At 35.4% G+C, this 12,574-nt stretch overlaps 1 protein-coding gene and 1 pseudogene across 1 annotated transcript in view; one reads left to right on the top strand and one right to left on the bottom strand.

The window, feature by feature from the left end:
* The window catches only part of EPHA6 (EPH receptor A6), an 867,771-nt gene that overhangs the window by 149,868 nt on the left and 705,329 nt on the right, over window positions 1-12,574 (bottom strand). Inside the window, exon 13 of the mRNA XM_049628043.1 lies at window positions 1,444-1,569. Coding sequence (XP_049484000.1) covers window positions 1,444-1,569 — 126 coding nt within the window. The remainder of the gene's footprint in view (window positions 1-1,443; window positions 1,570-12,574) is intronic.
* Window positions 11,261-11,517, top strand: LOC125920619 (signal recognition particle 9 kDa protein-like; annotated as a pseudogene).

The following is a 12,574-nucleotide window of genomic DNA, read 5'->3' as shown; positions in this document are numbered from 1 at the left end:
AAGGTGTGCTTGGGTAGCTCAGTTGGTTAAGGGTCCGACTCTTGATTTCAGCTCAGGTCATGATCTCATGGTTGTGAGATTGAGGCCCATGATGTGCCCACTGGGCATGGAGCCTGCTTAAGATTCTCTCTCTCCCTCGCCCTCTGCTTCTCTCTCTCTCAAAAAACAAAACAAAACAAAACAAAACAAAACAAAACAAAACTCCAAGAATCAATACCCTAATTCTATTTTGCTAAGACACATACAAAATATAAAGTGGGTTTATATCTTTTATACAACAGAAGAAGGCAGCTTGATATTTTATAAATTGGCAGGGAAAAAAGCAATTTGTTTCGGAAATAATATCATGGATAATCCAGAAAGTGATTTACTAAACTTTGAAATTGCATTTCATTTCATTTCATTTCATTTTTTAAAAGTATTTTTTACCAATTTTTTTTTCATGTTTATTCATTTTGTGAGAGAGACACAGAGAGTGAGTGGGGAAGGGACAGAGAGAGGAAGAGGCACAGAATCCGAAGCAGGCTCCAGGCTCTGAGCTGTCAGCACAGAGCCTGACAAGGGGCTCAAACTCATGAGCCATGAGATCATGCCCTGAGCTGAAGTCAGATGCTTCACCAAACTGAGCCATCCAGGTGCCCCTGAAATTGCATTTTAAAATTTTCGATTTCCAGGGTGCCTGCCTGGCTCAGTCGGTTAGACATCCAGCTCTTGATTTTGGTTCAGGCCATGATCTCATGGTTGGTAGGATCAAGCCCTGGAGTGCTGTCAGCATAGAGCCTGTGCTCCTCTCTCACTTGCTCTCTGTTTCTCTGTGTCTCAAAATAAATAAATAAACATGAAGAAAAATGCTCAATTCCCTGTATTTTCTTTCTTTCACTGATAAAATACAGCTTTGGTCAGACTGACATGTTTAAGGGGAAACTGTGCATTAATATTCTTTTTCAAAAAAGTTCTTCAAGTTTCAAATTTGCTACTTTCTGGCTTTTCTTCCTATCATTTCTCTTTAGTAAAATTAAACTTTAATTAAATCTCTATAAACTTGCTCAAACATGGAATTGCCTGTCAATAATGCTGTTTTTAATTCTCTTTTCTAGTGAATTCCAAGTGGCAAAGTAGCTCCACTTTATCTTATTTTTATTCTTGAGTTATAAAATTTGAGATCTGAAGCTCTAGTCCTTATTTATGTAAAAATTATTCTAGAGGAGGCAGCAGCAGTATGCTAACTGGGTGTTCAGGTTACAGATCTGTCTTCCACTTCCTTTTACCACTTTCACGGCATTAGATATTATAAATGTGGTCCCTGCATTAAAGAAAGGTCACTTGTATTTTTTTTTCAACAATATATCTTAGAAATATTTATTTCTGTATTGTGTATCTTTCAGTTGTGAGCACAGTCCTGTGCTGTATATGGTGGCAGAAAACTTCACCTGAAATACCTACCAGCAGGAATCCTGGGGGGCAGAGATCCTCCCCCTGGCACTGGATGCGGGGCCTGGATGCTATTTAAAAACCCTGCCCTCAGGAAGCTGGGGCAAAACGCCTCCACCCCAATGGCCGGGAAGGATCCTTTTAAGAGATAAAAATGGACATTAATCAAAATCTATTTGTGGAAAAGCTGTTGATCATTTAACTGGGGAAAAAATCCTATCATTAATAAAAACATCAAACCTTACAAGGAAGCTATAAAATTAAAAGGAATGATTTATTCATAATTAAAAAAAAAACAAACTTAGGTTTTGAAAAGAAAGTACTCTTAACTAGTTATAATCCCAAACGATGTACAAGTAGTAGAATGTGAAGATAAAATTTCTAAACCTACATTTGACAAAGCAGATATAAATAAAAGTCACTGAGGTTGTCTATTTGCAGAGTTGTCCACATGAGTGACAGACATGCAGGAGACAGCCACAGCGGGATCTGAGATCAAAGCTGCACTGGAAGAAGCAGTGTTTTGCTTTAGGTCTATCAGCAGTGGTGCTTAAAATGAGGAAAGCTTTTACACCATCCAGCAATTATATATGTTTTTGAAATAGCGGTAAGGAAATCCATATCCACAATTCTTAATTTGTTACACCTTTCTATTAGGAAGAAGACAGAGCTTGCAAAGGTAGAACCACATGCTTTTTCACTTTTAAGAAGGCTACTGTGAAGCAAAAAAACCCAACAGGAAACCACTTGGAAGTTTATTCATAAGATTATATCATGAATTGTGAATAAAAGAATGTCAGAGCTGGAAAAGACATCATAGGTCATCCAGTCAAAAAATTCTCATTTATAGACTAGCAAACTAAGGCATGAAAAAGGGAAGTGATGTCACTTAGGTGGCAGACTCCTAGGACAAAATCTTCCCAGTGTAGATTAAAAATAAATAATGAGCCATTTCCTATTTGGGAGATTGCTATTCTCTGAATATGAATCAGAAACCCTTCAGTTTGGAATAACAGCATTATAATTTGGTATCTCAATGACCTGAAAGACACTAAAATCATTCAGAAGAAAATTTAATATACATGCACTCTCAGTGCATGGGCAGTACTGGTAATTGATATGGTATATCTAAGTTTAATCACAGTAACACTCTAAAAGCAAGTTACACTGATGGTTATAAGGAATGCACATCATTTGGGGCCCCTGAAGCTCCAATCAGGCCCAGCAGTTTTCAATTAAAGAGACCTTGAATCAATCCTCTCAGGCTCAGTTTTAGCAAGTCTTACATTTTTGAAGAGACTTCATTCTGTTCCTTGACACAAATTTCGCACCTAAAATATGTTAAAATTCATAGCCTCTTTGAAATCTGACCAGGATTAAAGGGACCTGGCATAACACATTGTATACAACTTGCTTCTACAGAGAGAGCTGTTGCTAAAGAAAAGCCAGGATTTCTTAGATTTTTAGAAATGCTTAGAAAGCGAAGTTACAATGTATATTTTAATGGGTGAGGCCTGTTTATTGTGCATTGGAATCAAGAAAGCATGGAAAGAAAATCAAATGCTGTAATTAAGCTGGTTTTGCTATTGATTTTATGAGGCTTTAGTGGAAAGGTCCAGCAGAGTTTGAGTCCCTTAAACATGAAGAGATGTGGCTAAAGTGCCAAGCAGTAGGTCAGAAAGTGTTCTGAGGGAACTTTTGATGAACAATGAATCTAACTTCTCCTTTGCTATTACATGGGGTATATATATCATTGAGCACAAATATTTCCTCATGTACAATGTTTCCCATGCAAAGCATTTTCCACGTTGCAATGTTTCAACACTGTCTGAGAAAGTACCCATCACCACGGAGCATTACTGAATACCAGGTAGAGACAATTATATATTTATACTGTATTCTTAAAGTTACAAAAGAAGTGGTGATTTTACAACAGAGAAAATAATTATAAGAAATTCAGACTTTATTATAGGCGGTAAAAACAGAAATATTCCAATTCTAGCTGATTATGGACTTATTGAAGCCAAGTGATAAGAAGTTTGGTTCAAGAATATGAGATTGTAGGGGCACCTGGGTGGCTCAATTGGTTACGTTGGTTAATTTCAGCTCAGGTCATGATCTCATGGTTCGTTCAGTTTGAGTCCAGGGCAGAGCCTGCTTGCCATTCTCTCTTTCTCCCTCTCTCTGCCCCTCCCCTGCTTGTGTGCACACTCTTGCTCAAAAGCAAACAAACAAACAAACAAACTTAGAAAAAAGAATACTAGATTGTAAAAAAAAACAAAAGAACATAATCATGCACAGGAAAGAAAAAAGAATATAAATGCAATTATCTCAAAAGAAATTTTGAGAAAAACAAAAGTGTGTAGAGCAGACTTTAAATAATTTTAATATGCTTCAGATTTAGAGATTTTTATCTTTCTTTTTATTATTTTGCCATATTATGTGAAATTGTTAACTTAGAAAAGATGTCCATTATTTTAACTCCTTGAAAGAAAAAAAATACAAATATTATTTTATTGCTATGATTACATTGATTACTATTTCTATTGTTGTGACAGCCTGTCATATTTAATAGCAGCTTTCATTTTCCTAAACCTGCTGCATCATTCATAATGGCTTTGTGATGTTTCTTTACTGTGGGTTAAAAGGTCTTTCATTTATTGTGGCATTTCTTCCTTAAGGGACTGTCATTTTTTAATATATGAAACAAACAGAAAAGCTGGTGTACATGAATACGTATTCAATTGAAATATGATATTATGTGATAATAATGCCTTATCAGTTTCCTCCTTAGGGTCAGTCATGTCAATAGAGATTGCATGAAACATTATAGCTCTGTTTTCACAATTGAATAATGAAGCTGAATTTATTTGTTATCATTCCCTTATCTCTTAATCTACAAGAAATTAAGTTCAGGAACCTCTGGGATTTGCTATGAAGTAATTTTAGTCTGGTTTGCTCTACTGCTTAAGTTGCTGGCCCTCGCTGTCTTTATTATTTTTTTTTAATACGTAATTGTAGCAAAGAAAAAAGAGAGACGCCAACCAAGAAACACACTCTTAACTATACTGAAAAAAACTGATGGCTATCAGAGGGGAGGTGGGTGGGGCGACGGGTGAAATAGGTGATGGGGATTAAGGATGCACTTATGATGAACACTGGGTGTTGTATGGAAGTGTTGAATCACTGTATTGTACACCTGAAACTAATATTACACTATGTAAACTATAGTGGATTTAAAATAAAACAAACAAAACAACAACAACAAAATAAATAAGCAATTGTGGAACTTATTAATTATATTGTAGTTAAAGAATGAACAACATCAAACACCTGTAGCAGGATAAATATAAATGTCCATCAGTATTTTGTTTTTACATGCATTCAACAGACTCTTTGTCAATATAAATTAGATTTTTATTTGATGAAAGTATTCCTTGAGCCACTACAAATTTGAAATATAAGATGTGCCACTTCACACATGCTTTTCTAAATCTCAAACAAGTGAGTTTCCAATTTGTTAGTGATCTGGAGTCGGTGAGTTAAAGAGACACCAGGATAGGACACTAGCATTATATTATCTCTAATATAGAGTTACCAGATAATCAGGTGTCCTGTATTTTTACTTGCTAACTCTGGCAACACTACTCAAATATAATTCCAAACACTTTTGAGTATCACACTAACAAAAGACACTATTAACTACTGGTATAAGGTAAATTAACATAAGTTACTGGCTGCAGGAGTTAATTTATCTGTCCTTCAGTAGTTCAGTGGTTGTCAAGGATGCTTAGGGAGTACTGCAAATTATGACTGGGGAAAGACATTATTTAGTGAGTGAGGGTCCGCATGTGAACTAAAGGCATCGCAATAACTGGTATACCCCCTGCACAAAGGAGCATTTCCCTCAAAATGCTAGTAACACCACTGAGAAACATTGTCTGAGAGTAAAGCATCCTTAAAATAATGGTTGCTAGTAACCACAGCGTAAAAAATGCAGCAGAAGTTGACATGGCCCGAATTTTGACATCTGGTCTGATCAATTAATGGAGGATTCTGATTGCCCAGATTATCTGAAAGTAATGTGGTCTATAGAGTAACCAGTTTTCAACGAGTTATAGTAAAATATATTTAACACTTAAACCAAATGAAACAAAATTTCATTTTGATATTGCAGTGATCTCTTTGAAATAACTTTACATTGGACATTCAATATCGTTAAGAATTTGTGTAAAAAGTTGACTATGACTTTAAACTCTACGCCTTAATTTCCTTATACGTAAAGTGAAAATAACAATTGACCCTACCTCATGGGGCTGCTTGTAAGGGTTAAAGTAAATAATCATAAATATAAGACAATATCCTTAAATGGTCCTAATTTCTTTTTTAAAAAGGAAATCTCTTTGGGTGAGAAACCGAGGTAGGCTGATTAAATTTTCTAACGCAGAACTACCGCCCTCCACCACTCACATAAACAAAAACCGAACAGATAAAAATCCCTTCTTTGAAGATCATGCATCAGTAATTTAATATTGTCTGAAAAATTTAATAAAGGAAATATCCCTATAATAATGAATTTTTTTCAGATGTGGCTACTTCAAATTGTCTCCATCTTGTTTTGTTTTTGCAGATACACATTTTGACCTATGTGTAGAAAAAGAACACCTAGATGCAGTTAAATACAGTTTAGAATTGTAAACTGGAAATATATGCACCCATGTGTATTAAATAAATTGTAAATAAAATATATTCATAATACTCTCCATGTATAATGCTCAACATTTTTATTGTTAGAGGTGTATACTCAGAGAATTTTGGAGAATGCTTGTTTAAACAATAAAACAGTGAGAAAAATGCTGAAGTATTTATGAAGGAAAACATTTACTTCAAGAGCTTGAACAATTAGGGCAAGGCCTTGATTTCACCTGGCCTCAGGCAGTCATCCCAGAAGCCATGTTGTTCCTTATACAGTGGTTCTCAACCTTGTGTATACATTAGAAAATAGGTAGTCAAGGTCCAAGCAAACATACAGAACACACAGAAAATGGAAAAGCCACGTCTCCAACTGCTAAAAAGAGCTCTTTGTCAACTATAATGTGATACAAGGATGATCTACACTGATGCAAAAAGAAATCACAAAAAGTCCTAAATATGTAGCATCTCGTGTATATTGTGCATGTGTGGTATGAGTATTATTTGAAATCAAGTGTCAAAATAAGCTGAACTTAATCATTAGATCCTATAGTGATACATTTTATGCTGTTAGTATATAAAATGAATATTATGTCAAAATAATTTTATTCCTTTTGTATTTTATAATATAAAAGGTAACAAAGTATAACTGAATAAATACATAACATAAACAAATCAGTATTCACATAGTAAAGAGTTTTGGCTCAAACATGTTTACTGAAAAGGGAATGACTAAAATTTTGGAGAGTTGAGAATTGAGTATGTATGCATCAGAGTAGAGATCCTTTCTTCAGCCTTAAGTATCCAGTATTCAGTTCTTTAACAGGCATATGGTAGCTACTACATGACTGCGTAGTTTAGGTTAATGATGGTACCTCTGAGCTACAGTGTGAATGAGCAAAGTTCAATGATAACATAGTCTGTTAAACCAAAGGCTATCTCAAGGGCTATTTTTCTTGAGGAATTCTCACTTCAGAACGTTCAAAGATTCTCTACTCGTTCTCTATACATATGCCTGCCTATCCATCCGTATGTCTATCTACCTGCTGTTTGTCTACCTGTCCATTCCACTCATCCTGCGTCAGAAAGTGTGTTTCCTTCCAGTCCTAGTGTATCTCATGTTTTCTCTCCTGTGTGCCTCTCTTCTATTTCTGTTCCAAAAATTTATAGAGCACACATTCTCTCTTCTACCAAGAGAAGTACAAACAAAACAAAACAAAATCATAAGCTCATTGTTTGTTTGAACATATGCTTCCTAATTTTTTGTGATGGTGGTTGAAGCCTCAGACTCTAAGAGTTATATGACCATTGAAGGAAGACCAGAAACAGTAAGAAGCCATTTTTTAAAAAAGCATTTAAAGAATACATTTTTTTTTTTTTTACTCCAAAGAAATCTTTAATTCTCTTTACTTAATAACATGCAGGAAAAACTAAGCTGCTGTGCCTAGTTTGGTGGAGAAAAGATACCTGCCTCATCGTGGTGTAGTAGGTGTGCCAGCTGGGACCCCAACATTGTCTGCTTTAACTTGATCAGAAGTTGCACAGAGTAGGGTTTCAATAAAGGCAAATGGAATAAGTGGATTGAAAAAATGGTTAGATGAAAAGTAATAAATTGCTCCTTTGGCAAATATCTTGCGAGGATGTAAAGGAGTACTGAGCCTGTTCAACTGCTTCCTAGGCCAACAGCCTAGATGAGACCTAATTATCAATTAGGCCTAACATGTGAAAGGGAACTATTACATTCATAAATAACTCATTCATACACATTCATTTGTTCAGTAAATATTTTGAAGCACCTATTTTTTTTTTGTTTGTTTTTTGCACTACAACATACATTTCTAGTACAAAAAGAGGAAATCAATTTTTGATAGGACACTGTTATTTTCAGGAAATGATTCTAACTAAGCTAAGCCAAAGTTACAATTACAAAATCTTTTCATTTCCTAAATTATTATAAATGGAAATATGCCTACAACTAAATTCATGTTTTCCTCTTTAGCTAGCTACACAGCTAATCTCCATGAAGATTCTGCAGCACCAAATACAATTAAAGATCATGCAACCATTACTGTTTGTTTTTGGCTTTTTTTTAATCCTTCAGGTCACTGCAATATGAATTTTATAGATTTATCATCCTGTTGTTGTTCAATAGGTCACAATAAAAGTATTGAAGCAAAAAGGGTAGTTTCATGGCTGGATTTTTATGAGTTATTTCTGCAATGCTTTTAAAAAGAAATTTGTAGCTTTCCTTGAGTTATTTTTGAACTTTTAGGATATGCATGACAAAATTATGGTGGTTGTATTTTTTTAAAGCTAGCATTAACAAAGAGAATTAAGATATTCTGAAGCTGATCAAAAAAGACATTTATTAAAGTATTTTTAAATTTATATTTAAAGTAGACATTCTCTGACTCTTTAAAAACAAATGTTTTAAATGTCTGAGTTTCCTTATCTGTAGAATGATGAACTTGGGCTAGCACTTAGCCGAATTTCCTTTAAGTTCTAAAAATCTGTTTACATAATTTTTATCCCATTTGTTACATTGAATTATATTTTCCCCAAATACGGATTATGTCCAGTGGTCTTACCTATGTTTGTATGTGGTGGGACTTGGAATCTTAATTATTAAAAAACTGTCCTGACTAAATTTGCAATATGCCAACACATTCATCAGTTTTTTGAAAATGCCTAGGCTTGAGACCAGAATTTTGATTCTACCATTCACCAGCTGATTCATCTAGGGTAAATTATTTAGCTTCTCTGATACTCAATTTCTTCATCTGAAAAATGGAGCTAATAATAAACATATCACCTATACTGGTTTACTGCACATCATGGGAAGTGCCTGTTAGTGGCTAAAAGTAAGCGTTCAATAGTGAGAGAGAAATATTATCTTCTTTAATTCCCTAAACTTGACCTACCATGGCATATCTCTATGCCTCCGTGACATTTCCTCTTGAAAAGCCCTTCTGGCCTCTGGTTTCTGTCAAAACATGCCTGACATACCCAGGGAGAACTCATATTCTTTCCTCTGTGCCTCCATTTAGTCTTAGCTACTAGAACAGAGGTAGAACACTATCATAGATACATTATTTATTTGTTTACAATTTTGTAATACCAAATGCAAATGCCTTTATGGCCCTTCGGGTATAATAAATAGGTATATCAAATTGATGACCAAAAATAACTGATGACAAAGGCACTGGGTCAAATGAAAGTTCTGGCTAAGGGCAACAAATTCAGATGTTTTAAACAACACTGTAGAAATCAAATCAAAAACATACCTCTTAGCTGAGTTCAGCCTGTGGGCTGCCATCAGGTGACTTCTGGCTTACATATCTGTCTTTTCTACTAGGATGTGATCCCTGAAGAACAGGGACAAGTCATGCATGTTTTATTCTCCTCTATATGTCCAGTCCCAGAGCTTGCACATAGTGGGGGCTCGATGTAATGTTTATTGAGTTGAATTAAAACCACCTTTATATGAATAGTTCAAAGGCAGTTTGACTTTATTTGGACAAATAACAGACTGAGTTTTCTTGATATCAGAGATTTTAAAACCATGTATACTCTAATAATATAAATATCCTCAAAACTGTGTATAATTATTAAAGTTCAATGAGATTTGTGACTTTCCACGAAGTGCTTATGAAGAAGCACTTAGGAATGAGGGACAAGTAAAATTCTAATTAAAAAATTTAAATTCTAGAGTTCTTTTATCTAAGAAGTGGTGAAGGGGTGACCTGTACTTGAAAAGCATGTCTTCCTGATGGAGTCACCACACAGGGCCTTGGTCAGCGGACTGCTACCCAGCTTTTCTTTCTGGGGTCAGACATCATATGTTCTTTAAACAACACCCAACAGCAACAACAACAAAACCCTATATGTTCTTTTATAAAAATGCTTTTTACCTCGGGTGCCAAGGTGTCAGTTAAGGAGCTGCTAAGCAGCATTAATCCATGCATATGAGAGCTAGATCTATTTAGCTTTGCAGCCAGAGTGTGCTATGTATTTAATATTTATAAACTGTGGGTATATCTGTCACATTATTAAAGGGAAGTTTGTACACTTGATAAAGAGGTCATGAGGCAGGCTGCCTCTGCCTCTTTGTAATTTTCTAAGGCTGCCTTCAGTCGGGATTAGTCATTGGTTGCTAGCATGTACCTTGCTGTCAGGTGTATCACACTGTTGTCTCTCATGTACAAAGCATGAAAGAGAATGTTATGGATTTAGTTTCACTTCCAGATATGGGTGATAACATCATTGGCCGTCTTATCTACCAAAAAATGTGCTAAAACATAATACCAAACGTGTCTCATTAAAGGCTAAGTGATTGAAATTCCTTTCAAAGACCTGTTAGCTTTTTAAGGTCAGAACGGTACTGATTTGGAGAGAAGGCAAACCAAGAAACAGACTCTTCACCATAGAGAACAAACTAATGGCTACCAGAGTGAGGTGTAGGTGTGAGTGTGGGTGGGGGGGTGATATAGGTGATGGTGATTAAGGAGTGCACTTGTTGTGATGAGCACTGGGTATTGTATGGAAGCACCGAGTCACTGTATTGTATATCTGAAACTAATATTACACTGTATGTTAACTAAGCGGAATTTAAATAAAACCCTAAAAAAAAGAATGGTATTCATCTGACATGTATGTGGTACGGACTAGATAACAAGATAGTTTGGTTTAATAGTTATCATTTCGAGAATTTGGTCTTGAAAATAATCAAGGAACACAGTAAGTCTTGAAAATAATTGAGAATAGCCAATAGAGAACAAAACTAATCAAGACCCCGATGACTTTACATCAATTCTGATACCGTAAGTGTATGACTGAAGTAGTACCATAAAGGTGTGGTGTTGGCAAAGACATGTCCACTTTTCCAGCCAATTTGCACTCAAGGTAAACATGTGGGATTTCCTTCCATGTCCCTACCTGCGTGGTGTAGACACTTAGGTGGACACCTCCTTGAGTCCTTTCAATTCAGATCATGTTATTCCTCATTAAAAAATTTCACATTCTCCTTACTGACGAATTCAAACCCAAAGAATAAGTATGGTTTCAGAGGTAGGTGGGCCAGGTTGCACTGCTTCCAGTACAGGCCTTGCCTCCTTTCCTATTCCTTCATGGGCTCAAGATGCTGCAGTACCAGACTCGGAAGGAATTTAGTCTCTTGGCCCTGACCTTGTCAGTCCTATCAAGACACGTGTGGTTCTCAAATATGGACATTCTGATGGGAGTTTGTGAATTAAATAACAAATGATTTAGTTTGTTTGGTGTATAGAACAGACCAAGATCAAGACGCAAATTGAGAAATTCCATAGTCAACTAATGCAACTTACAGTAGCCAAGGAATCCCGCAGTGTTGCCATGGAAACGGACCAAATGATTTGAAATGAAGACTGTTTTGTCATATTCTTAGGAAGTAAATATCTTTTGAATTTGAGAAAGTGTTGGTACGGAAAATACTTTATGTAACTAAGTGGGCTATTCAGAAGCTGAGAGATCATTTTTTTTTTTTGTATTTTGTTTTCTAATGTTTACTTTAGAGAGTGAAAAATGTAAATGCTTTCAGTCAGGAAGCTTTTATTTAGTTTTGGAAATTAAACAGGAAATGCATCTATCTTGCAATTTTTTTGCACATTATTGGATGTTGGTCAAAATATATAACTATATTCTCTGGTAATTTTGTATCAGTAATTTGGAAATGAGATATCAATTCTTCCTTAAATTTGGTCAATCTCTCTTTAAAAGAAAATTAATTGTCACCATTTTGCTAGATTGATCTATTTCTTCTGAAGCATAAAATTTATGCTAATGATGACCAACAAATATAAAATATGGTAATGGAATTAATTGCACAGCAGTGTACCTATTTATTAGCATAGTGTCAATATCTTAAAGTTACTACAAAAACAAAAATGCTTTACTTTAAACTTGTCAAATTTAAACTATACTTTTAAATATAAGGGATTCATACTATCATTAGCTTGTTGAGCAAAGACTTACTTTGAATCTAGTTTTCCATGTTCAAAAACAGCTACAGTTACTTTAAATGCATACTGATCACTAATGGACTGAAACTACCATATTACAGAAATATTTGCTACATATTTCCCATTCATATTTTCTGAGAAGTGCTAAGGGTTTTTGAACTGTTAAATCTTTGCATACCTCTATGACATCCCTGCCCATTTCTGTACTAACCTAGGTGTTAAGCATGACTGTCATAAATGTTATACTTTCTTTTTAAAAAAAAAATTACATTTATTTATTTTTGAGAGACAGAGTGAGACAAAGTGAGAGTGGGGGAGAGGGCAGAGAGGGAGACACAGGCTCGGAAGCAGACTCCAGGCTCCAAGCTGTCAGCACAGAGCCTGACACGGGGCTCGAACCCATAAACCTCAAGATCATGACCTGAGCTGAAGTCAGACGCTCAACTGACCGAGCC

The sequence above is a fragment of the Panthera uncia genome, chromosome C2 (genome assembly GCF_023721935.1).
Source record: "Panthera uncia isolate 11264 chromosome C2, Puncia_PCG_1.0, whole genome shotgun sequence".
NCBI lineage: Eukaryota > Metazoa > Chordata > Mammalia > Carnivora > Felidae > Panthera > Panthera uncia.
Note: the sequence above shows the minus strand (reverse complement) of the source record. Positions and strands in the feature narration are given on the sequence as shown.